Source organism: Capricornis sumatraensis, chromosome 5 (assembly GCF_032405125.1).
Source record: "Capricornis sumatraensis isolate serow.1 chromosome 5, serow.2, whole genome shotgun sequence".
NCBI classification, from domain to species: Eukaryota; Metazoa; Chordata; class Mammalia; order Artiodactyla; family Bovidae; genus Capricornis; species Capricornis sumatraensis.
Window position 1 is genome coordinate 12,879,711 of NC_091073.1, and position 25,079 is coordinate 12,904,789.

Here is a 25,079-nt window from a genome sequence, read left to right on the forward strand (position 1 = left end):
GTTTGCCTTCATGAAGAGTGTGGAGTGAAGTAGAGATCACCCTCTGAAACCCAGTGAAATGCCGCTCATCAGAAAATGGTTGATTCAAAGGGACAGTTTTCGGCCCCAATGAATTCGCTTCCAGTGAGTGCCAACCTTAACAGAATTAAGTTGTGCTGTTTCAGATCCACTGCTGTGAGTTTGGGAGACAGTTGTCTGGATTTTACATAGCTCCAAGCTAAAACTGTAGGTCAAACTGTGACTTTTGGAGCCTCCAACACTGTTTGAATTGCTAACAATTTTTACTGAGTTTTGAGTCTGTGAGCTTATGATGAGTGAACCGAAGTAATGGATTCCAATGAATGTCTAAATGTGTGGGTGCCTCTCTAACCATGTTTGAAATTCTGGGTTCTGTTGAATTTACTGGAAAAAAGAAAGGAACAGAAGTTTATTTTGGTATTTGTGATGATCTCTTCTTTTTTTCTGTTTTCAAGTACCATCAGACAGCCCTGCTTATGTAATTTTTGTCACTTCAGTTTCTAAGTGGATCACGGAAGTGTGAAAAAATGCCGTCATAGAGAAAACATATCCTGTTTCCTGGTAACATTGGAATATCTGTTGTTTTCAGGCAGTACTGCTGGTGTAGCTATTTACTGTGATTGGGTTGGTCCATGGCTTGGAGTAAGAGGGAGTCTGTGGCTTGGTGTGCCCTGTGCTGAGTTAAGGACAGTTAAAGCTGATGGTGAATATCATGGCTAAGAGTCTTCTGTGCCTGGAACATCCCCAGCTAGTGCCCACATCATTAAAAATATATGTAGTTAATGTAATTTTGAAAACCAATTTGTCTCAATCTATTTAAGTACTGATTACTGCCTTAATTAAATTCCCTTAATTTCAAATACTTAGTGTGACAGATTAACTTAACATATTTCAGATATTTTTTAAACAAGGAAAACATGCACAAATATTCTTGCACGTTATATTACCACACTTACACTCATCCTATTTTAAAACACCAACACTGGGTTTAGTTAATTTCATATTATTTTTATATTTCTTTTTATGCCTTCCTAGGAATATGGGTCTACTTAATTAGATTCCTTCTAAGGGTTTCAGTAATAATGTTTTTGAATCTTCTTCGGATTGTGTAATCTTTTCTGTTGTTGTAGTTTAGTTGCTAAGTCGTGTCCGACTCTTTTGCAACCCAATGGACCGTAGCCTGCCAGGCTCCTCTGTGCATGGGATTTCCAAGGCAAGAATAAGTGGGTTGCCATTTCCTTCTCCAGGGGATCTTCCCAAACCAGGGACTGAACCCAAGTCTCCGGCTTTGGCAGGCAGATTCTTTACCACTGAGCCACCACGGAAGCCCATTGTGTAATCGTTACAAATCCACAATTAAAACAATGTCTTCGCAGAATAGCTGGGGTTACAAGATCTGGAGTTGTAGACTGTTAAGTTCGGTCGCTCAGTCATGTCCAACTCTTTGCGACCCTGTGGACTGCAGCACGCCAGACTTCCCTGTCCATCAACAACTCCTGGAGCTTGCTCAAACTCATGTTTGACTGTTGCGGTCCACAAAAGTCTTGGTTGATTTTTTTCCAGAGTGATTCAGATCTGAGTTATTGGTTAGGACTTGAGTTGAATTTTCTGTTTAAGGGTTAAATTTCACTTAGTTTTAAAAATTTAACTTATTTCCAAAAAATATCTTCCACAGTGATGTTTCTTGACCATCTGGTCTCTCTCCACTAAATGTATTCTTTGTAAAACATTACTTAGGCCACATCACGTACCCTTTGGTTTGCTGCTGTGTTATACTGACCTGGTCTGTTATTGAAACATCCTGCGTTGCTGTACTTTGCGCACTTGGGCTGTTTAGACCCTCTTTCTACAAGCCTTGAGCACTCACTCCTGTGTTGGGTACAGCTCCTACTCTTTCCGGCACTGGTTGGCTCACTCATAGTTCCACACGTGAAAACCAACTGTGGATCCTGTTATATTCACCCTTCCTCACAACTGCCATTTGTCCTTTAATATTGACTTTTCTGTCTCAAAATCAGAATGAACTTGGGGTCTTTCAATAATTCACTTGTTCCGTTTAACCATAATTTTATTTTCTCTTTGATGCTCAATTATATAATCACAGCTTGACCAGTAGGAATCCCTATATCCAGATTCCTTTGTCCTTCTAACATTGTCCCTGACATTTTTGAAAGGATCGTAATTTTCTGGTAACAGCTGGATATTTCACAGCTGTTTTGTGCTTCCTGCCCTGTGACCTGGAATCAGGTTGCTTCCAAGGATTCCTCTTTCTTTACAGTGGAAAATTGGAACAGAGACCAGAATCTGGGCACTGGGGCTGCACATGAAAGTTAACAGTGGATCAAAGGGCTACTGTTTGGTGGTTGAAAAAAAATCTGACTTTTTGAGGTTATGGGTTCCTGCTGATTTTTTTTTTCCAGTTTGACATATCATGCTTTTATCCTCTGCTTTTCTTATGAGATTCTGTCACCAAGAATTTCTACTGCACCAACCACAAGCATTTTGTTGTGAGAAGAAAGACAGATTCTATTTGGGGGCGCAAATGTAGCCCACACGCTTTCTGGGTGACTCAGTTGTAAAGAATCTGCTGGCCAGTGCGGAAGACAGAGGAGATGTGGGTTCGATCCCGGGTTCGGGAAGATCCCCTGGAGCAGGAAATGGCAACCTACTCTTGCCTAGAAAATCACGTGGACAGAGGAGCCTGGCTGTCTACAGTCCATGGGATTGCAAAAAGCTGGACACAGCTGAGCAGCTAAGTGCGCACGCACAGTGTTTACTTAGATTGCTGCCAGGTTGATGGAAGGATTCAAGCGAAGCCTTGGGCACTGGAGAGAAGCCCCAGTGTATAGTCTGCCTTCTAGAACCCTTTTTGACACTAGGACTCTTGTCAGCTCACCTTTTTCTTCACGCACCATGTGCACTTTAATAATTTAATTATATGGTGGTGGTGGTTTAGTTGCTGAGTTGTTTCCGACTCTTGCAACCCCATGGACTGAAGTCCGCCAGGTTCCCCTTCCATGGAATTCTCCAGGCAAGAGTACTGGAGTGGGTTGCTGTTCCCTTCTCCAGGGGATCTTGCCAACCCAGGGATGGAACCCAGGTTTCCTGCATTGCTGGTGGATTCTTTACCAGCTATAGGGCCACTCTTAATTCACCTTGCCTGGCTCCTTCTGTGGGCAAGACCTCTCCCTGATGAGCTAATGAGCTCAGTGAGGCTGCTTCCCCGTATCCTTCTGAAGGGCCTGGATTCTGCTCTCTGTTGTGCTGTGGTTAACAGAGATGGCCAGATCAAGTTTAAGTTGCTGGTCCTAAATACTGGAAATTGGAAGCTTTTCCAGAACAGCCACTTTGCCCTATATGGAAAACGCAAGTATGGATTACTCTCCCTGGATGAAGATACCTGTAACCAAGCTGGCCTGATACTGGTTTTATTCATACAAACCCAAGTGAAGGGGACACAAGCATAAATTGTGTATTAATTTAGTTATTTGGAGAATTTTTTCATGGGTTTTATATTGCTGATGGAGTTATGTCATGCAGAAAGCTCCCAATAATATGGTCATTTATGGCACCCCACTCCAGTACTCTTGCCTGGAAAATCTCATGGACAGAGGAGCCTGGTAGGTTGCATTCCATGGGGTCGCTACTAGTCGGACACGACTGAGTGACTTCACTTTCACTTTTCACTTTCATGCATTGGAGAAGGAAATGGCAACCCACTCCGGTGTTCTTGCCTGGAGAATCCTAGGGATGGGGGAGCCTGATGGGCCACCATCTATGGGATCGCACAGAGTCGGACACGACTGAAGCGACTTAGCAGCATAGATAGCAGTCCTAAGAAATGTTGCTTATCTCTCTTGGATCTGATACAGTGTATCAGGTATAGAAAGTGGTACCTGCCACATGTTCCTAAGAACATTCTGCTCAAATATGAGTGCTTCAGGCAATTTCACTAAAGTGAGTTTATTAGTTTTCTGTTGATATGTAACACATTGCTACATACTTACTAGCTTATTGTCTTACAGTTTCTGTAGTTTAAAAGTCCAGGCATAGCATAGCTGATTTTTCTTCTCTAGGTCTCACTGGGCTGAAGTCCAGGTGTTGGCCATGGTTGTGTATCTCACCAGGGGCTTGGGATTGACTTATAAGCTCACTAGTTGTTGGCAGGACTCATTTTCTTGTGGTTGTAGGATAGTGGTCCCCATTTGTTCTAATTGTCAGTAACTACTGTCAGCCCTTAGAAACCACCCTCTAGTCTGTTGCCCTGTGGGCCCCATGGGCAGTCATAGTGTGAAATGTTGACTTTCTTCCAGGCTAACCAGATCATATCTCTGCCTTTCTCTTCTGAAGCCAACTAGAGAAAATGCTCTGCTTTTAAAGGGCTCACCTGATTAGGTCAGGCCCAGCAGGCTACTCTCCCATTTGTCATATCACATAAAGGAATGTGATGTGATATCTCGTCGTAGTCACTGTCACAGGGAAGGGTATTATTCAAAGGCTTCTCTCATAGCTCAGTCAGTGAAGAATCTGCCAGCAATGCAGGAGATCTGGGTTCGATTTCTGGGTTGGGAAGATCCCCTGGAGAAGGAAATGGCAACCAACTCTAGTATTCTTGCCTGGAGAATCCCATGGACAGAGGAGCCTGGCGGGCTACAGTCCATTGGGGTCGCAAGAGTTGGACACGACTGAACAACTAAAGAGAGAGAGAGAAAGGTCAATTGGGTGTCGTAGAATTCTGCTTATCACACTGAGCTTGTAGTTTAAAAATACTTTTACTGATAGCATTTTATGAGTATATATGTATGTTTATTATTTGTATGTCAAGATTGCTGTGGTTTGTTTGTTTGTTTGTTTGGTTTTGGTTTGTTTGTGACAGTAGATCTTGAATAATAAATATTGCAGAACGTCAGCCCTTTTAGCAAGAGAGCATGAAGACTGATGGTTTGGATGAATCCTCTTAAATCTGGTGGATTAATTCTAGAAGAACTTGTTGCACTTCGCTGTGGGCCAGGCACTGAGCCAGTGAGGAAGGGGTTAAGTGACATATACAACATCCTTGCCTGCATGGAAATGCATCAGAAGATGCTGAGTCTCCCCTGTGTTTTTCTGATGAGCTGCCTGGAAAATATGACACTCTGCAAACCACCATAGAATATTGATATCTTTCTAAATTATCATATGAATTAGAAACTGACTAGCAAGAAATATGGTTGTGAATGCAGTAAGTAAAGTAACATCCAAGGCGTGTATTTGAACAAGTCTACTGTTTCCCAGAAGTTCGTTTTGCATTAGTAGTTGTTTTCTACTTGTATTTAGTCATTTGCTGATGATGATCGGAGAAGGCGATGGCACCCCACTCCAGAACTCTTGCCTGGAAAATCCCATGGGCGGAGGAGCCTGGTAGGCTGCAGTCCATGGGGTCGCGAAGAGTCGGACACGACTGAGCAACTTCACTTTCACTTTTCACTTTCCTGCATTGGAGAAGGAAATGGCAACCCAGTCCAGTGTTCTTGCCTGGAGAATCCCAGGGACAGAGGAGGCTGGTGGGCTGCCGTCTGTGGGGTTGCGCAGAGTCGGACACGACTGAAGCGACTTAGCAGCAGCAGCAGCAAAAATGATAAACATGAAATATTTAAGAATGTTTGTGGGAAATATTTTAATTTTAGAAAATTTTGTTGAAATACTTTTTCCTCTTAAAAATAAGAATTGGGCTGCCTTTTTTGTCTTCATGGCTTTAGAGAACTTGGTTTTCCACAGGTGTACAGTTTACACTGATGTTTACAATTATCATGCGTGTCTCTTTAGTAGGATGCTACCTGACTGAAAACATGTTAATGTAGGGCTCTTAATATACGGCATGAAGAAGGAGATAAGGCTTTCATCACAGTATATTCTGTAACAGTTTCTCTTAAAGAGTTATCAAAATTTCCGATCCAATGTACCTGTGTCTCTTAAAGTTATCACAAAACCGTGTTTTCTCAGAGTTGGAGGCAGGAAGCAAATGAAGGGTTTATATGAGTTTATCTGATGTGAGTTTATATGAGTTTATCATAAACTGGCTAAGAAGTAAGTTCATTCCTTTTTAGCTTTGAAGGTGCTCTTCTTTCCTCTGCCAACATATTGAAATGTCATTTGTCATTTTACCTTCTCCCCCGCTATGGTGTGCTGGTGTATGTGTGCTAAAATGTTATATTTTCTAGTAAAATTTCCCTATACATCTGCAGGAGTTTTCCCCCCATGTGTTTCCTCATGAATGTGGCAGAAAAACTTTTCTGATGAAGTCGAATTTACTAAGGTAGTTCAAAGAGCTTGAATAAAAAATAGAATGTAGAGTTAAGTACAGTGCTGTGTTAGCTCCTTATTCTCTTTGGCAAAATTAAGAGTTTCCGTGGGATTTATACTTCCTGGTGCTACTTTCAAGGATAGGGTTGGAGTTCAAACGTGGTCATCATTTTCCCATTATCATTGTATCAATTCAACCCCCATTTGTACCTGTTTATGGGATCATTTCACACACATTTATCACTTTGCTTGATAGTTCTATGTAAATCTTCCTTTAAGAAATTCAGTATTTTATGGCTGAAACACAGAGATTGACTTCTTTCTGAAAGTATCACAGTGGATTGAAAGACCCATGAGTTGGTTGGCCCCTTTGTTTCATTTTTCTCAAGCATACTTTATAGTTTCTGTGTACAGATCTGCTCAGATTTTGTCAGATGGATCACTAAGTATTTTATATTGCTTGAAACTGTTATAAATGGTGTTATTTTTAGTTAAAATTTCTGATTGTTATTAATATCTGAAAATACAAATGGTTTTTATATATTGGTCTTATATCTTGCACCCTTGATCAACATGTTAATTCTAGTGTTTTTGCTTTTTTCCCGGTAGATTTCATTCAACATAGATGATAATGTCTTCTGTGAATAAAGTGGGTCTTATTTCCTCCTTTTCAATGTGGATGTCTTTTATTTCCTTTTTCTTGCCTTGTGGCATTGTCTGGAGCTTGTAATACAATGCTGAGTCAACATGATGAGAGGGGACATCCTGTTCTTGGGAGAAAGGCGTTCAGTTTAACCGTTGCTGTTGGTTTAGAATCTAGGACTCCTTACCTCAGTGCCTGTGTCTCAGAGTCTTGTATGAGGTTCCAGTCAAGCAGGGGCAGGGGCGGTGGTCACACTTGAGGGCTCAACTCATGTGGTTGTTGGCAGTCCTTCTCATAAACGCGCCTCTCTACAGAACCCCTTTCTGATGTGGCTGCTGACTTTGCCTTGGATAGTGATCTAGGAGACAGGGGATGGGAGTGAGGAGGTACCACTACGGAAGCCACAGTCTTTTCTCTTCTCTCAGAGGTGATTTCTGCCGTATTCTGTTTATTGGATCTAAGTCAGCAAGTACAGCCCACGTGGAAGATCTGCAGATGAAAGAAGAGTGTGGCTGCCTGCAAGTGGCCATCACGGGGAGCCGTTTTAGAGACTTCTGATGTTGTGTAATAAAATGGTGAATTGCACATGTTTGAGTATTAAGCCAACCTTGCCTTCCTGGGATTAATGCCACTTTTTCCTTACTTATTATCCTTTTTATATATTGTTGGATTCAGTTTGTTAAAAATGTGCCAATAATTTTTAATCTATATTCATCAGAGAAATGGATCTGTAGTTTTCTTATTTTTTTCTGGTTTTAGTGATGGAATGATGCTGGCTTCATATAATGAGTGAGGAAGTATCCCCTTCTGTTTAATATTTTGGAAGAGTTTCTGTGAAATTGGTGTTTTTTCCCCTTAAATGTTTGGTTTACTTCACCAGCAATCTTTTCTGGTCCTGGCGTTTTCTTTGTGATAAGGCTTTTGGTTACACCTTTGATTTCTTTGAAATCACTTTGATTTCAAGTGAACTTTGGTAGTTTTTGTCTTTCGAGGAATTTGCTTCATCTAAGTTGCTGGACTTACCGGCATAAAGTTCTTGATAATGTCTGTTGGATGAGTAGTGATTCTGACTCTCTCATTTCTGTTACTGGCAATGCATGTTATTTCCCTTTCTTTCTTATCAGTCCGGCTAGAGGTGTATCCGTTTGTTTTTTAATCTTCTCTGAAAACTGGCTTTCGGTTTCATTGATTTTCTTTGTGGTTTTTCATTTTCTATTTCATTTATTTCCATGATGATATATTTTCATTATGTTAATTCTCTGCTTATTTCAGGTTTTAATAAGTGTTCTTTTTCTGGCTAGTATTTTAAGGGGTGCTCTTTTTTAAAAACAAGTTTATTTATCTGGCTGCCCGGGGTCTTAGTTGTGGCATGCAGGAGCTTCTGTTGCCGTGCGTGGGCTTTCTTGGGGTGCATCGGCTTAGTTACTCTGAGACGTGTGGGACTCAGTTCCCTGAAAGTGAAGTTGCTCAGTCGTGTCTGACTCTTTGCAACCCTGTGGACTGTAGCCTACCAGGTTCCTCCGTCCGTGGGATTTTCCAGGCAAGAATACTGGAGTGGGTTGCCATTTCCTTCTCCAGGAGATCTTCCCAACCCAGGGATTGAACCCGGGCCTCCTGCATTGTGGGCAGACGCTTTACCGTCCGGCCACCCTGACCAGGGATCAAACCCGCATCTCCTGCGTTGCAAGGCAGATTCTTAACCACTGAACCACCAGAGTGATCCCTTAAGGTGTACTCTGACTACTTTGAGACTTTTTTTTTCCTGCTCAATGCATTTACTATTGTAAAATTTCCTACAGTTAAAATACTATTTAAGCTGTATCTATTTTGATATTCTGTTCAAGAGATTTTATTTAACTAATTCAAGAGACTTTCTAATTCCTCTATTGTTTAGTTTCCAAATATTTCCTGTCTTCTCTTTTAAAGTACTTTTTTCCCTCTGCCCCCTTTTTATTATTTTCATTTTTTTTTTGCCCCCTTTTTAAGATACTCTCTTTTTTACTGGTTTTAAGCAATTTGATTTTGATGTACCTTCATGTTATTTTCTCTAGATTTCTTATATTTAGAGTTCATTGACTTTTCAGGTTCATGTATTTATATGTTGCAATTCAGCTGCTTCAGGGAGATGAGTGGTTTCATATCCATATCACATCTATTGCTTCTTGCTTTCATATCTGTATGAGGAACACGTGAACTCTTAAAAAAAACTGAATGCGTTTAATATTGTGATAAATCGTTAGTTCTTGATCAGGAGTAGAGGACTCTGCCTCGTCTTTTAAAGATATCTTCAGCAGTTTCGTGATACTGTAAAACGTGTGTTGATCTCCTTCTTACTGGATTTAATTAAAATTGAACCTATGCTTGGTAGTTTCAGATACACTCATAGGACAGAGTTGATACTTAGTATTTAATCCAAATTTTGCTTCAATAACTTGAAATAGTTTAATTATACACTTTACTATTTTCAAAAAATTACATGTCAAGCATGTTTATTATATAGTTCAAACAATACAGGGGTATGTAAAAAGTAAGTAGTCTTACCCTTTGCCCCTTCAGTTCTGCTAATCTGGAGGTATCTTAACACTTTGGTATATTTCCTTCTATACCTTTATATTAATATGTGCTCATACACACACATACAAATCTCTCTATCTGTCATATGTATATATATATATCCATACACATAGTTTCATTTCTTTCCAGTATGGAATCATCCCATATGTATTACTCAGACACTTAAATGTTTGCGTTAACAATATGAGATTTTCTTAGATACCGTCTGTTTTCCTGCTTTCTTAAATAGGAATGTGGAGACTTTTCACAAGAAGAAAAAATAAAACTTTAAAAGCAAATCAGAGTTATCTTTTCTTTAGACTGCATAATAAAGTTACGTTACTTTACGGACAAGCTAGAGGCCATGAAGTTACTAAGTAAAGATGTCTCGAGAATATATGGAGAATGAAAGAGCTGGGACATACAGTGGAAAGCAAGGAGCAAAAATCAGAGAGACTGAAATAAAGCGAGAGTGGTTCAGATTATGCTGGAAGAGAATGAGCAAAATTGAGAAGGAAATAGGGGTGTAGTGAAGTAATACATACAACATTTTGAAATGAGTGCCATTCCGTGTTTTTCTATGTGGTATTATTTTTCCTTTTCATCTGGTAGTTTTAGTATTAGAAACAACATTGCTTTCAACTTTCAGTATCTCTAACCGTTAGCCCTTTTATATGCTCCATTCTAGTTTAGAGATGAAATCAACATGGGGATAGATTTTAAACATGTATTCAAGCTTTAAAGTTTTGAAGAACATAGTGATGTTTTTCTCTAGCCATGTTAGTTGCTTCTGGGATGGCCCATCAATGAAAATGCCCTTCTGAATTAATTGAACTGATTTAAAAAAAAAAAAAAAAGGCAAATTATCCATCTTTTAGTGATTCAGAAATATCCCACTTGCAGTCAGGTGGTAAAATAAATGACAGAGGTCGAGAACCACCTCAGGGCACTAGCAGCCTAGGTGCTAAGCTTCCTGTTTTAGGGATAACATTTTCAGTGTCAGCCCTCAGCGAATATAATCAAAGTGTTAGTTGCTCAGTCTGTCCGACCGACTCTTTGTGACCTGGCCAGGCTCCTCTGTCCGTGGAATTCTCCAGGCAAGAATACTGGAGTAAGTAGCCATTCCCTTCTCTAGGGGATCTTCCCAACCCAAAGATTGAACCTGGGTCTCCTGCATTGCAGGCAGATTATTTACCATCTGAGCCACCAGGGACACCCCCAGCAAGTATGCTAAGTGGAATGATGGTGACGAGTTTTTCATATTGTGGTTTAAGCTGGTGTAGCTTCTAGAATATAGCCTTTGGGGGTATTTCCTGAGATAAAAATGGGCATGCTTTGTAGGATAATAAATCCTCATGTGTAGTGATATTAAAGTTACAGTGGAGTGATCTGAGTTTAATTTCTCTCTCTCTTTTTTTCTGCCAGATATGTGTCACAAAGATGTCCACACGAAACTGCCCAGGAATGGACTCAGTGATCAAACCCCTGGACACAATTCCTGAGGATAAGAAAGTCAGGGTTCAGAGGACACAGAGCACTTTTGACCCGTTTGAGAAACCCACTAATCAAGTGAAGAGGGTGCATTCTGAGAACAATGCTTGCATTAACTTTAATAAGAGCTCCTCCGCTGGCAAAGAGTCTCCTAAAGTTCGGCGGCACTCCAGCCCCAGCTCGGTGAGTGTGGTCTTCTCACTTACCAACGGGTGAGCAGAGCAAGTGGGACAAATGTGGCTTTATCAGTGCCTTATTAGGCATTCTCTCCTTAGGTGGTTCAGCATTTTCTGGAAGAGAGTGTGCAGGCATGCGCAAGTACCAACTACATATACAAACTCTTGATTCACAGGCACCCAGCAAGCCAATGAGAAATGATTAAACTTATTTTTGGAAAAATTTTTTTTTTCCCCTAGCTGTTTCCAGTTAGAGGAATTTGTCATTTAAACTCCTTGGGTAATTCAAACTCTTGGAGAGGATTTTCAAACTTTACTGTGTTGGCAGGCAGTAAGGATAGTTTTGAATTTGACAGATTCACAAAGAATTTCATTTTAGGATACTTGTTAAAAGTTGTTCACTTGTCTTATTACAGTTGGTTTTCATTGTCAACATTTTTAAAATTAGGAGCTAGGCATTGAAATCGATCTTATAAAGAGAAATCTTATTCATCACAAGGAAATTTTCTGAGGTCAAACTGTATTAAAGCAAGTCTTGCCTTTGGGCCCGAGAAAGTATAAAATTCTGAGATGATTGCTGCTTTTTGACTGTAAAGAATTTTATTGAAACTCATCTTTCCAAGACTGGCCTGTGTTTAACACTGTTAAAAAAAAAGAAGCCTTATGATCTTTTGAAATTCAGTAATTTTCAGATTTAACCCACACTGAAGAACTTTATGACATAGTCTAAGAATTTAAAGGGTGAGAGAAGAGTGCTAAGAGAATTTTGATTCTGTCATCTTGCTAAGAAGCATATTCCATTTCACAGACTTTAAATATTAAATTCCTTGATGGTCAAAAAAGAGCAAGAAATGTCAGCTGCTAGAATATTGACAGTTCAATTTAAGTAAAGTGTGGGATACTATGAAAATCTTGTGTCACAGGTTTTGTTGTTGTTGTTGTTGTTAATGAAGTGAAAATAAATATTGTTAATGCAGCCTTTTTGAGGAGAATTGATTATCTGGGTTTCCCCAGATTGGTCCCTGTAATCTTATCTATGATTGCAGTGTAGTGTCTGTCTAGGTCACACATAAACAACACTAACACTTGGGAAAACTTTTAGATTTAGTATCATTTAGAAGAAATGAAAAGAATCTTTGAGAATGATTAAACTTCTCTTATGGCAAGAGAATTATATATATATTTTACTATATATATTATTTGTTCAGTTGTGTCAGACTCTTTGTGGCCCCATGGACTATAGCCTGCCAGGCTCCTCTGTCCATGGAATTCTCCAGGCAAGAATACTGGAGTGAGTAGCCATTTCTTTCTCCAGGGGATCTTCCCGACCCAGGAATCAAGCCTAGGTCTCTTGCATTGCAAGCAGATTCCTTACTATCTGAGCCATCAGGGAAGCCCATTTTACTGTATAGTTATCTCAATAATGTTAATTGTCACCCTACATGATATATAGAAATTGGCATTGAGATATTGCAATGAGGCAAACTTATTCACTGTTTATATGAAAATCAAATTAAACTAGTTATTCTGTGTTTTATCTTCAATCCTAGTTATTGTCCAATGATGCATTATTTCTTTTCTTGCTCAGATTGTTCCTGCTTTAGTCATTGGTCATTGGGAGCTCTTTTAGGTTGGCCCCTGTGTCCTTTTGAGATATCTCATTCCTCTTTTAATTGTTGAAATGTTTATTATTTATTTACTTACTTATTTTTAATTGAAGGATGACTGCTTTACAGTATTGTGCCAGTTTCTGCCATACATCAACATGAATCAGCCTTTGATACACTATGTCCCACCTCTTGAGCCTCCCTCCCACCTCCCAACCCATCCCACCCCTCTGGGTTGTCACAGAGCCCTGGCTTTGAGTTCCCTGTGTCGCACAGCAAATCCCCACTGGCTGTCTGCTTTACATATGGCAATGTTTGTGTTTCAATGCTACTCTCAATTTGTCCCATATACCTTTTCAAAAAATGTTAAAAAAATTTTTTTTAATATTAAAAACATTTTAAATTATTTTTAGTTGATTGGTGATTAATTTACAATGTTGGTGTGCATATGTCCCCTCCCTCTTGAATCTCCTTCCCACCCCTCTAGGTTATTACTGAGCCTCAGTTTGAGTTCCTTCAGTCATATTGCAAATTCCCATGGTCTGAAAAAGATACATGTACCCCAGTATGCATTGCAGCACTGTTTACAATAGCCAAGACATGGAAGCAAGCTAGATGTCCATCGACAGGTGAATAGATACAGAAGCTGTATAGTTATAATGGGATACTACTCAGCCATAAAAAGGAATGCATTTGAGTCAATTCTGATGAGGTGCATGAACCTAGAGCCTATTATGTGGAGTGTTTTTGGAGCACTTCTGTACTTTCTTGTCCTACAAGTTGCTCTTGGCCTGTCTTGTATTTTCCCAGCCCCAGACCCAGATTCAGCTATTTCTCCAGAGAGCCCTGTTTCCTTTTATTGAAGCATGGTATTTAGAAACCAGGATTAGGTGTTGGGTGTGTTTGCTGCTAGCAGGGGTCATATAACCTTAAAAGTCAATGTGTACATCATAGTATAAATAACAGTGGGGGGATTTTGATATTTAATTGTGATTTGAAATAAGGGATTTGCTAAAATTCTTTTCAAGAAAAGTTGAGACTTGTCTGATATATTCTGTATTTCTCTTTCTTTCTTTTTTTGTTGTTGCTATTGTTCAGTCAGTAAGTCTTGTCCAACTCTGCGACCCCCTGAACTGCAGCATGCCAGGCTTTCCTGTCCTTTACTATCTCCCAGAATTTGCTCAAACTCATGTCCGTTGCATCAGTGATGCCATCCAACCATCCCATTCTCTGTCACCCCCTTCTCCTCCTGCCTTCAATCTTTCCCAGCGTCAGTGAGTTGACACTTCTCATCAGGTAGCCAAAGGCTTCAGCTTCAGCATCAGGCCTTTCAGTGAATATTCAGGGTTGATTTCCTTTAGGATTGACTGGTTTAATTTCTTTGCTGTCCAAGGGACTCTCTAGAGTCTTCTCCAGCACCATCTTCTATCTTTTACTTTTTATTTTATACTGGAAAGTGAAAGTTAAGTCTCTTAGTCATGTCTGAGTCTTTGCGATCCCACGGACTGTAGCCTACCAAGTTCCTCTGTCCATGGGATTTCCCAGGCAAGAATACTGGAGTGGGTTGCCATTTCCTTTTCCAGGAGATCTTCCCAACCCAGAGATTGAACCCGCATCTCCTGCATTGTAGGCAGACGCTTTACCGTCTGAGCCACCAGGGAAGTCTAGTCCTTTATACTGGAGTACAGGTGATTAATGGGGCTTCCCTGGTAGCTCAGCTGGTGAAGAATCGCCTGCAATGCAGGAGACCCTGGTTCAATTCCTGGATTGGGAAGATCCCCTGAAGAAGGGATAGGCTACCCAATCCAGTATTCTTGGGCTTGCCTGGTGGCTCAGACGGTAAAGAATCTGCTTGCAGTGCAGGATACCTGGGTTCGGTCCCTGGATTGGGAAGATCCCCTGGAGGAGGGATGGCAACCCACTCCAGTTTTCTTGCCTGGAGAATCCCATGGACAGAGGATCCTTGCAGCCTACAGTCCACGGGGTTGCAAAGAGTCAGACGTGACTGAGCGACTAAGCACAGCATAGGTGACTGATAATGTTATGTTAGTTTCAGGTGTTTAGCAAAGTGATTCAGTTATATGTTTACGTTATCTATACTTTTTCAGATTATTTTCCCATTTAGGTTGTCACATAACATTGAGCAGAGTTCCCTGTTCTATACAGTAGGTCCTTGTTGGTTATCTGTTTTAAATATAGCAATGTGTATGTGTGAAATAGGGGCAGACGCAGGGAGGGTGGCAATGGCAACATCGACAGCAAATAAAGATGAGGAGGTTTCTCCGTGAACCTCAAAAGAGGAGTGAGGGGAGCAAACCGTGGACAATTTTAAGAAGCATGTGGTATCAGAAAGTGTAGAGGAGGAAGCTCAGGAAAGGCCAGGGGACTAGGGACTTCTCTCAGAGCCCGGGAACCCCAGCATGGCCGTCAGGCGCATGCTGGGGCCTTGTGAGGACAGCAGCCATGCATGGAGGGGACTTCGATGCACCTGTGGGTGGATGCAGGCCCAGAGACCAGGGGGTGTCTGCTGGTCTTTCTCCTTGCGTTCTCTAGAATAGCAAATTGGAGCACCTTTTCAGGGCAAAGCCTTGTACTGAGTAGACTTCTGTGCAGGGCAGTTTCAATAGGGAAAAAGAAATTCCAGAAAGAAGTGTTGAAGTGAAACAAAAGGGGAAATCTCAATGTATGTGATATTGTCATTTTTTTTTTTTCTTTTTACTTTATGGAAACAGAGCAAAGAACTTTATTCCATAAAGCTAGAAAAGCTATCTTGGTTATACCCTTCTCAAACTACGGAAACATTCCTTTCCCTTAAAAATAACCGATAGAAAAATTATTGGTTGAATCCCATACAAATCTGTCAAAAAGAGAGAAAATAGGAGTAGCGTATCATCTCCACAGATAATGAGAGCAAATGAGAAGGGGCACAGTTTTCCTTATTGCAGATTTATGATGCTATATTTGGAAAAAAACAAAGAATCAGTGGGAATGCTATAAACAGTGAGAGAAGTTAGTCAGATTGCAGATTGGAACATTAATATACAAAACCCAATAGATACCGTTATAAGGACAAATAAGAATTAGTGCTGAGGTACTTCCCTGGTGGTCTCGCGGTGAAGATTCCAGGCTTCCACGGCAGTGGGTTCTGGGTCAATCCCTGGTGGGAAACCTAAGACCCCACATGCTGTGTGGTGTGGCCAGGAAAAAAGAAAAGAATTAGTGTTGAAAGCTGGTAAATAAAGCAGATGATTAAGCATTTATTTTCAGTGATTTCTCTATGAGATTCACCTCAAGGTAATCTAGTCATCGATGAAGGGAAGTTTCTCTTTTAGAAGTGTTAGTTTCTTAGTTGTGTCTGACTCTTTGCGACCCCATGGACTGTAGCCCACGAGGCTCCTCTGTCCATGGAATTCTTCAGGCAGGAATCCCGACCAGGGATCAAACCTGTGTTTCCTGCATTGCAAGGCAGATTCTTACTCACTGGACCACCAGGAAAGTCTCCTTCCCTACTTTTTGCCTTTAGTTAATATACAGTCTTTACAGTCTTGAGGTGATGTGAGTACCATTGTTAGTGAGGTCACATAGTATACTATGATTAAGTTTCTTTGCTTGCGCAACTTATTGTTTTTCCTGGTTGTACTTACCTCTTCTTTTCACTTGTTTGCTATTAATACAATTAATTAATAGAATTTTAATCACAAACTGAGGCCCCAAACTATTTGATAAAACTAGAACACTCCTCTGAAACAAATCAGAATGAGGTCATCTGTCGGGTTTTGTCTCCTTATGGTTCTCCATTGGCCTCATCCAGTCTGGGCTGGTCCATCTCCTGCGAGCTGTCAGGAGCATTCTTTCATTCCTCCAAAGCTGAATGGCCAATCTAGATTTCAGGATTTGTAAGCCTAGTTGCTGGTTCCCGAGATGATCAAGAAGGGGCTCAGGCCCTTTTTTGTGCATTGTTTTCATTCAGTCTGATTCTTAATCCTGATTTTCATAATTCTTGGTGTCCCAGTTATGAGCCTTTCACGTTCAACCTCTTCAGAGAGTAAACCTTTCCTGGGATCAGGGATGGACAGACCCCTGATTGGGAGAGTCTAGGGGAAAGGACTTATTCTTTAAATCTAATCTGACCAGTCATTTTCGTTTTCACCCCTCCTTGAAGTTCAGCTTCCAATTCTTGAGTGTTTCAGGGATTCTGAAGTGGGAATTGACTTATTTCTCATTGACTTCCACCCTTGGTTTCCACCTGTGGTCATCGTCCTTGTCAGTGGCCTCCTATCCATTTGTTTCCCAAAATTTGTTTCTCAAATTTTTGTTTGTATCTTGTCTGCAGTCTTCCCCTTATTCATTCAGTTGCTCTTCTAAGTTATAACTTTGCTTTCATTTTAATACATATTGGTGTCTGGGGGAGAAACAAATACTTGTGTTCAAGACACCATGTGCTCAGTTGCTCTGTCATGTCCAACTCTTTGCAACCCCATGGACTGCAGCCCTCCAGGCTCCTCTGGCCATGGGATTCTCCAGGCAAGAAAACTGAAGTGGGTTGCCATTTCCTTCTCCAGGGGATCCCTGACTCAGGGATCAAACCCGAGTCTCCCGTGTCTCCTGTATTGGCAGGCCAATTCTTTATCACTGTGCTCCCTGGGAAGCCCTGTGTTATTCTTTAACAGGGGGCTTACCAAGGGAACAGATTGAACAGCTGTGTGGGGTAAACATACACATACACACAACATTATTAAAATGTTGAAACAGAGGGAATCCTGCCCTGGAATTCCAGGCTACCATGTTTAACTGGAAATGTCCACTGTTTCTCTCCTATTATATTAACTTCCGTTAGATCCTCTCTCCTGAGAGTTTCTCATTGAGTTTGCCCTTTTCTGGCCCACTCTGGGATGCCTTTCTTCTGTATCAGGGCACTTCTGTTGTTTTGTGTGGTAAATGCTTTGCTTTCTTTTCATTTTGGGAGCTTTTTCTCCCATTCAGTATGCCCTGGAAAAAGGCCTTTGCTTTTCCTTGTTCAAGCTGGAAATCGTTTCTTTTCCTCTTTTAGTATGATACCACAGTATTCTGTTTTATTCTGAGTCCTCTCTGCCCACTCTGCCTTTTTGTTCTCTCCCTGATTGTAGTGGGATGGGGAATTTTACCATACTCATTTTCACAGGAAAACTGTTTTCCTTTAGATTCCTCACTGGGCCAAAAATGGAAGTTTTTGTGCAGCATCCTGTCCTATAGGTATGGGACACTGATCATTTCATACTCAGTGGGACATTGAGATAGGATCTTTATGGAACATTTGATGATTTCATGCTCAATGGCATGAGAGTTGTAGGATATGTTTTATTTTTAAAGATTTTTTTTTGAAAGACTGATGAGCATCCAAGGATATCCTTTATCTAAAGGCCACCAACATTAATGTTATATCTTTATTTTACTGTTATTTCTTTGAAAGTATTAGGTATCTTGAGTGGGCTCCAAGCGTACAGTTGAGAAGGAGGGGGAAGGGAGCCAGCAGGGTGGCGTTGCTGCTCCTGTTTTTACGAGGAAGCAAGGTAGCCACTCTTGTTTCTTGAAAATACTGTGGTAGAAACAGTTATGCACCATCACATCTCTCTGCTGTTCATATGCTGGTCATTGTCTATGTGAGGAGTCATGGCTGAAATTATGGAACTGAGAGTGCCTTAGCCTTAGTGACCATCACATTCGTCTGAACTTCCTGATTGTGTCCAGACAGTGGCACTTTAAAATTCAGACTCAGAGAACAAACTTATGGTCACCATGCGGGAAGGACAGGGGAAGAGATAGTTACGGAGTTTGGAATGAGCATGTGCACTCTGCTATATTTAAAACGGACAGCCAACACGGACCTGCTGTATAGCAGGTGGAACTCTGCTCAATGCTATGTGGCCGCCTGGATTGGAGGGGAGTTTGGGGGAGACTGGATGCGTGTGTATGTATGGCTGAGTCCCTTTGCTGTCTACCTGGAACTATCACGACATTGTTAATTGAGTATACCCAATACAAAATAAAAAGTTTTAAAAAATAGAGTGAAATTCAGGCAGAATATTATGGATGGGATTTTATTTAAATGGGTATATTTCAAGAGGTATTTGACAGCTTTCGTGTATTTGTTTCAGAGGAGTTTTGAGTGCCTACTCTCCCTGGGTGCAGTCCCTGGGTGGTATTCAGCACTGTCCCTGACAGGACAAACTTTTGTCTCCTTTTTCTTACCACCTCCTCCAACCAGGCTGTGCCCTTCAGTAGCTAGAAGTATTGGCAGTGCTGTAGGAGACTGTCTTCCTGGTCCAATTTAGAAGGGATTTCATTGAGCTGTGCTATCATAAGCTGAGCTTAAAGAGAACATATTTTCAGAAATTCATGTTTACATTAAGGTCCTCTATGCTTTCTGCAGATTTCTCCCAAATTTACTTCCTTTCAGCTGGAGTGGGGGTCGGGTGGGCTGGGGAGAGCTGCACCCGTGTCAGGCAGGCTCTATTTGGAAAGCGAGGAGGAAGATGCAGGCTTGAAGATGAGAGTCCCACTGCAGCTCTCTGGCGCTCGTCCTTGAGGACCTCATTTGGCGTTGCCTCCTTCTTACGGGGACTAGAAGCTCCCAGATGGAGCCCCGCCCGGGACTTCTCGGGTGATTCAGCGCTGAGACTCCACACTCCCAACGCAGGGGGCCTGGGTCCCATCCTTGGTCAGGGCACTGACCCCACGGCCCACAGCTAGGAGTTCGAGTGCCCACATGCCCTCAGGAAGATTGAAGATCCCGTGTGCTGCAGCTGAGACCCAGTGCAGTCAAAGACAAGAACCGAGACCCCTGTCAGGTTGTTAGTATGTGGGGAGGTTGGGTCTGTTGCCCTGTCTAGCATGTAGATCTATTTTGTAGCCAAGTTACCCATCAACTATGAATTATCTCAGTGTTGCTGTGTTTAAAAGGGCTGGAAATGAGCAGGATGATAGAGCCGGTTGTAAAGATCTAAGACGGAAGAAAAATTAGCCAAGGAAGGTTTGACTTCAAAAATCCTGGTTGGTTAATGAGGTCAGATAGTTCTTTTTTTTTAAGAGAAATGTATTTATTTACATTGGGCCGTGCTGGCCTTCACTGTTGCGTGCAGGCTTTCTCTAGTTGCGTCAAGTGCGGGCTGCTCTTCGAGCTGGCTTCTCCTTGCAGTGGCTTCTCTCTTTGCAGAGCGTGGACCCTACGTGTGAGTAGTTGTGGTGCACAGGCTTAGTTGCCCCACGACATGTGGGACCCCCCCCCCCCACCCCGACCCCAGGCCAGGGGTCAAACAGATGTTCCTTGTGTTGCAGAGTAGATTCTTAACCACCAGACCGCCAGGGAAGCCCAGGTCAAATAGTGCTGATTGAGTCTGTCCCACTTTCCCCTCACCCAGTCTCACACTTACTTAGTATAATGTAATGGAGCAGTGATTCTCACTTGCGGTTTTCCTGCAATGCAGGGGATCATCAGCAATCTTAAGGAAGGGGTTATGTTTGAAGGTTGAAGTAAATTTTCAGTGAATTCAGTGTAAAACTGTGTAGCCATATCACAGTATCACTGCAGTGAACACTCAGGTATACTTGTGCAGTTTATAAAAATCTGGTAAGAACCCCATCCTTGTTTCTAAGAATGGGACTTCAGTGGATGATAGACTTAAGCATGATTTAAATCTCCTCCATTTGGGTGGGAGTTAGATCCTACCTATGGAGTCTTCCCTGGTGGCTCAGATGGTAAAGCGTCTGCCTGCAATGCAGGAGACCCAGGTTCGATCCCCTGGATTGGGAAGACCTCCTGGAGAAGGAAATGGCAACCCACTCCAGTACTCTTGCCTGGAGAATCCCACAGGCGGAGGAGCCTGGTAGGCTACTCCATGGGGTCGCAAAGAGTCGGACACGACTGAGCGACTTTACTTTCGCTGGATCCTACCAATGTGGTAGTACAAAGAAAATAAGTTCTCAATTCCAGTCAACTTGGTTTGAATTCTAGCTCTAGCACTAACTCTAAGATCTTAGATGAGTTACTTTATTTCTGCAGTCTTAAATTCTTCGTATTCAAAAAGGGGTAGTAATAGAACCAACTTCAAGGTGGTGTTAACAGGGTTTAAAGTTAGATAATGAATGTAAAGTGATAAGCTCAAAGCATGGACCACAGTAAACAATCCATATTAGCTGATTGTTTTTGTTGATTCCATGGTGAACCCAGAGCAGCAAGGGCCAGGAGCATCTCCTTCAGGACAGGGTGACAAACACCGTTCAGCTGGAATATTGCTCTGACTTTTTCCATTACCTACGCCAGTGTTCCCCTCCACTGATCCAGGCAATTGACAGTTCTCTGTGCCTTTATTCTGTTAAAAAAAAAAGTATTAACATTATCTCATTAAATTCCATGCCTCTATGCATGTAGTGCCTGTTAATAATTGCTGATTAGCCCTCTGTATTTCCAGTTCTCTAAAGTGCTATCTCAAACCTGCAGTCTAAATGGAGGAAGTGATTAAGCAGAGAATAGTGGCCCCATAAAGCTGTTTCCATCCATCCATGCACCTGACATCAAAGCCAAAGATAATGTTAGGGTTAACTGCTTATTGGTTTGAGCTAGCATCTTTATTTAAAATGTGGTGATTTAATGACATTTCAAGGGAAAAAAGAAAAAAAAAAAAAAGGCAAACCAAAGGCCTGGGCTTTAATTATCCAACAAAACAGGACTTCTCCTTCTGAATTATTCTTAGTTGGCTCCTTTGATTGGAAGTATTTTAATATTGGCCTCTCTAAACACTTGGCATTTGAGTTCCTTATTTATATGCAAAATAATTAAGATCAGAACATTTCTGTTTACTTAAAATAGGAGATTAACTTTACAAGAATTTAACTCTTAAAGCTCAGACCATCTCACAGACATGGCCTGTTCCATGGACCCGTTCTTTGGTGGACTAAAATCACTTTTAGAGAGGCGCTACCTGTGTGTGATTCTTTCTGTTTTACAGAATGATTGATCCATAAATTGCAGTATATTTCCACAGTGTGTATATATCAGTTGCACAAGGCAAATCACATTGACTATTTTCCCACCCAATGTGGCAAAATAATCATTTTCTGCCATCACATTGTTAATAGAATGTACTTTAAGCATGGCAGTTAATGCACCCAAATCTACTCAGTTAGATAATTAGAATACTTTGTGTCATTAACATCTATTGCGTTATTTTTTCTTGTGGATAAATGAGATATAGCCTAAACAAAAATATTATCCTTATTTTTTGAATTTCTTTAATTCAGTTTCCTCAAATAGTAAGTTTAATATGGTCCATGTCTTAAAATTACATAAACTAATATAGGCAGTTTAGGAAGAGTGAAATATATCATTTTTGGAAATATCTGCACCTTTCCAGAAAGATAAAATAATAGCTTCCTGTTATGTTACCAGCTTCGTGTAACATGTCTTGTCCTTGCTCTCAGTACACATTAGCAGTTTATCTCCTAATAGGACTAAAGAGGTAATTTTCTGCTGCTTCTTTTTTCTTTAACTTAGATTGAATTTAGTTTTAAAGGAGCACAAAAGCAAACATGCAGACTCCTCATTCTGATTTTAAATAATTTAGAGTGGAACTGTGAACACAATATTTTCCCCATTGAAGATCATTTTATACTGAAGTTTAATATAGGTTTTAAAATTTCTATTTAAAACTTGGGCTCAGGAGGGTGATGGTAAAGTGTGACATTCTCAAGCTGTTTCTTGGTGATGAAAAATGCATGAGAACATAACCCACACAGGACTAGTCAGGCGCTTTTGAATGTAATTTTCCATCAAGTTTTACTTGATTCAACTCAACATGTGGTTGATGCTTTACAAGTTTCTTGAAGAAAAAAGAATAGATGGTCCATTGTCTATTAATGTCTTCCTGTAATGTTTTTTGTTCATTTTCTAACTGCAGTTAAATGTCTAAATCATAATACTTTCAACCTTTCTTCTTTTCTAGTATGTACACATTTATTTAAATTTTCTTTTATGTATAGATTTGCCTGCATCCCATGGGTCTTAAAATGTCATGTCCTCAATGCCGCATATTTACTTATGAATTTTCAATTTAGATTTGCTTTTTAACCCATATGGCTAGACTGTTTATTTTTCTTTTTATTCTTATTAATGATTTCTAATTTGTTGCATTGTGTTCAGAATAAGTAACTTGAAGTGTTTCTTACAGTTTTGATATTGAGATTTTTTTTTTTTTTGGGTGGCCTAATCTTTCACCATTTTTTGTGAATGTTAAATGTGTACTTAAAAAGAATATATGTTAATATGCATGTGTTAAAATGCTATTTCTAATACTCAAGCCCATATATCTCTTACTTATTGGTCATTTGCCTGCTCTGTTGATGTCTGAATGATGTATGTTGGTCTTGCATTATCACTGTGGATTTCACATTTTCTCATTTTATTGTTACCAGCAATTGTTTCATACACTGCAAAGCTATGTTGTTTGGCTCATACTAGTATATGATTATTAAATTTCCTGGTGGATTTTAACAAGGACCTACTGTATAGCACAGGGAACTCTGCTGAATATTATGTGGCAGCCTGGATGGGAGGGGGGTTTGGGAATGGATGGATACCTGTATATGTACATGGCGGAGTCCCTTCCTTGTTCACCTGAAACTATCCCAGCATTGTTCATCGGCTATAACCCAATGCAAAATAAAAAGTTTTTTAAAAAGGAAATCTTTTGTTGGATTTTATTGGAGAAAATAATCTCTTTGCTGTTTTGTGAATTCTGTCTTGTCTGCCATCAGTGTTGCTATAATGTACAGTTTTGCAAAAATAACTTTTTTGGGCTAGATTTCCCTTTTTATTTTCAGATTTGCTCTTTTGTGTGGTTTTTTTTTGTTTGTTTGTTTGTTTGTTCTTTTGTCTTTTCTCAATAGCACATTGCTAGATTGTCTTTCCAATCTGAGAACTTTCTTTTAGCAGGGAAATTTTTAAAGTTTTATTATAAACATTGAAATGTTTGGATATAACTTTCTTACTTGATGATTTTCTACTTTATATGCTTTGTTATTGAGTATATGCCCCTTCTCTAGCTCCCGCATTCTTTTCCCTCTTTTCCCTTCTTCCATGTGCTTTTCTCTTACGTTCTTTCTCTCCTTAACTTGTTTGGGATTTGTACATCTGATTTATTCTAGTAATTACCATCTAAGTCTTAAGAAATGTTCTAAAAATTATGCATATGGAGTTAATTAGTATCTGCAATCTGTCTTTAACAATCCAATAAATCCCAGTATGTTTTTATTTGTATTATTCTACTGTCTCTTGCCTTCCTGCACTTCCCCCATCACTCTAGCTATAACGTATACAGAGATAAAATAGAATTTTGTACCTTTTCTTTCCCTGTGGGTGGTAAAATTGCAACTTTTCCATCCCAACTGATACTCAGCTCTCAGTTGCTTGGTTGTCTTTTTTCAGCCATTGTTAAATCTATAGAAATACTATGCTGGTTGAAAAAACTTTCTGTTTAAATGTAACTTCTCCCTAGATTTTTTTTGAAAATTCCATTCAAACATTGAACCTATTACTTTTTCACCTGTGTACATTCTTTTAGTCACAGCCCATACATGTTTTATTTCATTAATTAAATATTTAGTCTCTAAATCGCTGTTTCTTTTAAAAGGATATAATATCTTGGATCTCTCTTAAGATACGGGTTATTTTTATTCAGTGTTGTCACTTTTTCAGTAAGATGTTGGTATTCCTGAAATGATTTGTGATTCTTGGTTGTATACTCATTTTTGCATTTTAGAGTTGCTCTCAGCTTATTGTGTTTTCTGTACCTTGTCTCTGCTGATTGTGTGAGAGGCAGGGACTACGTTTTGAGGAAGGTAGATGTTTTATTCTTTCTCTGGGTATTAGCCACTTCAGTCCTTGCTCTGCCCTTCTGGCCTGAATACCTGCCTTCTCAGCTGTCTCCTCTGCACACGTTCCTGCAGTTTGCTTGGGAGGACATTATGTGTTCAGCTCTGTTGATTAGTCTCCTGTTTACCTAGCAGCAGTGTTAGTCGCTCAGTCGTGTCTGAGCCTTTGTGACCCCGTGGACTGTAGCCCGCCAGGCTCCTCCATTCATGGGATTCTCCAGGCAAGAGTACTGGAGAGGGTTGCCATTCCCTTCTCCAGGGGATCTTCCTGACCCAGGAATCGAACCCAGGTCTCCTGGATTACAGGCAGATTCTTTATCATCTGAGCTATAGGGAAGCCCGTTTACCTAGAGATTCCTAATTCTTTTATCTGTACTGGTTTTCTCTTACATATTAAGGCTCTAC

At 40.5% G+C, this 25,079-nt stretch overlaps 1 protein-coding gene across 1 annotated transcript in view; it reads left to right on the top strand.

Annotated features, from left to right (window-relative positions):
* CDK14 (cyclin dependent kinase 14) overlaps nt 1-25,079 on the top strand; it is a 666,485-nt gene that overhangs the window by 147,396 nt on the left and 494,010 nt on the right. Inside the window, exon 3 of the mRNA XM_068972760.1 lies at nt 10,922-11,170. Coding sequence (XP_068828861.1) covers nt 10,922-11,170 — 249 coding nt within the window. The remainder of the gene's footprint in view (nt 1-10,921; nt 11,171-25,079) is intronic.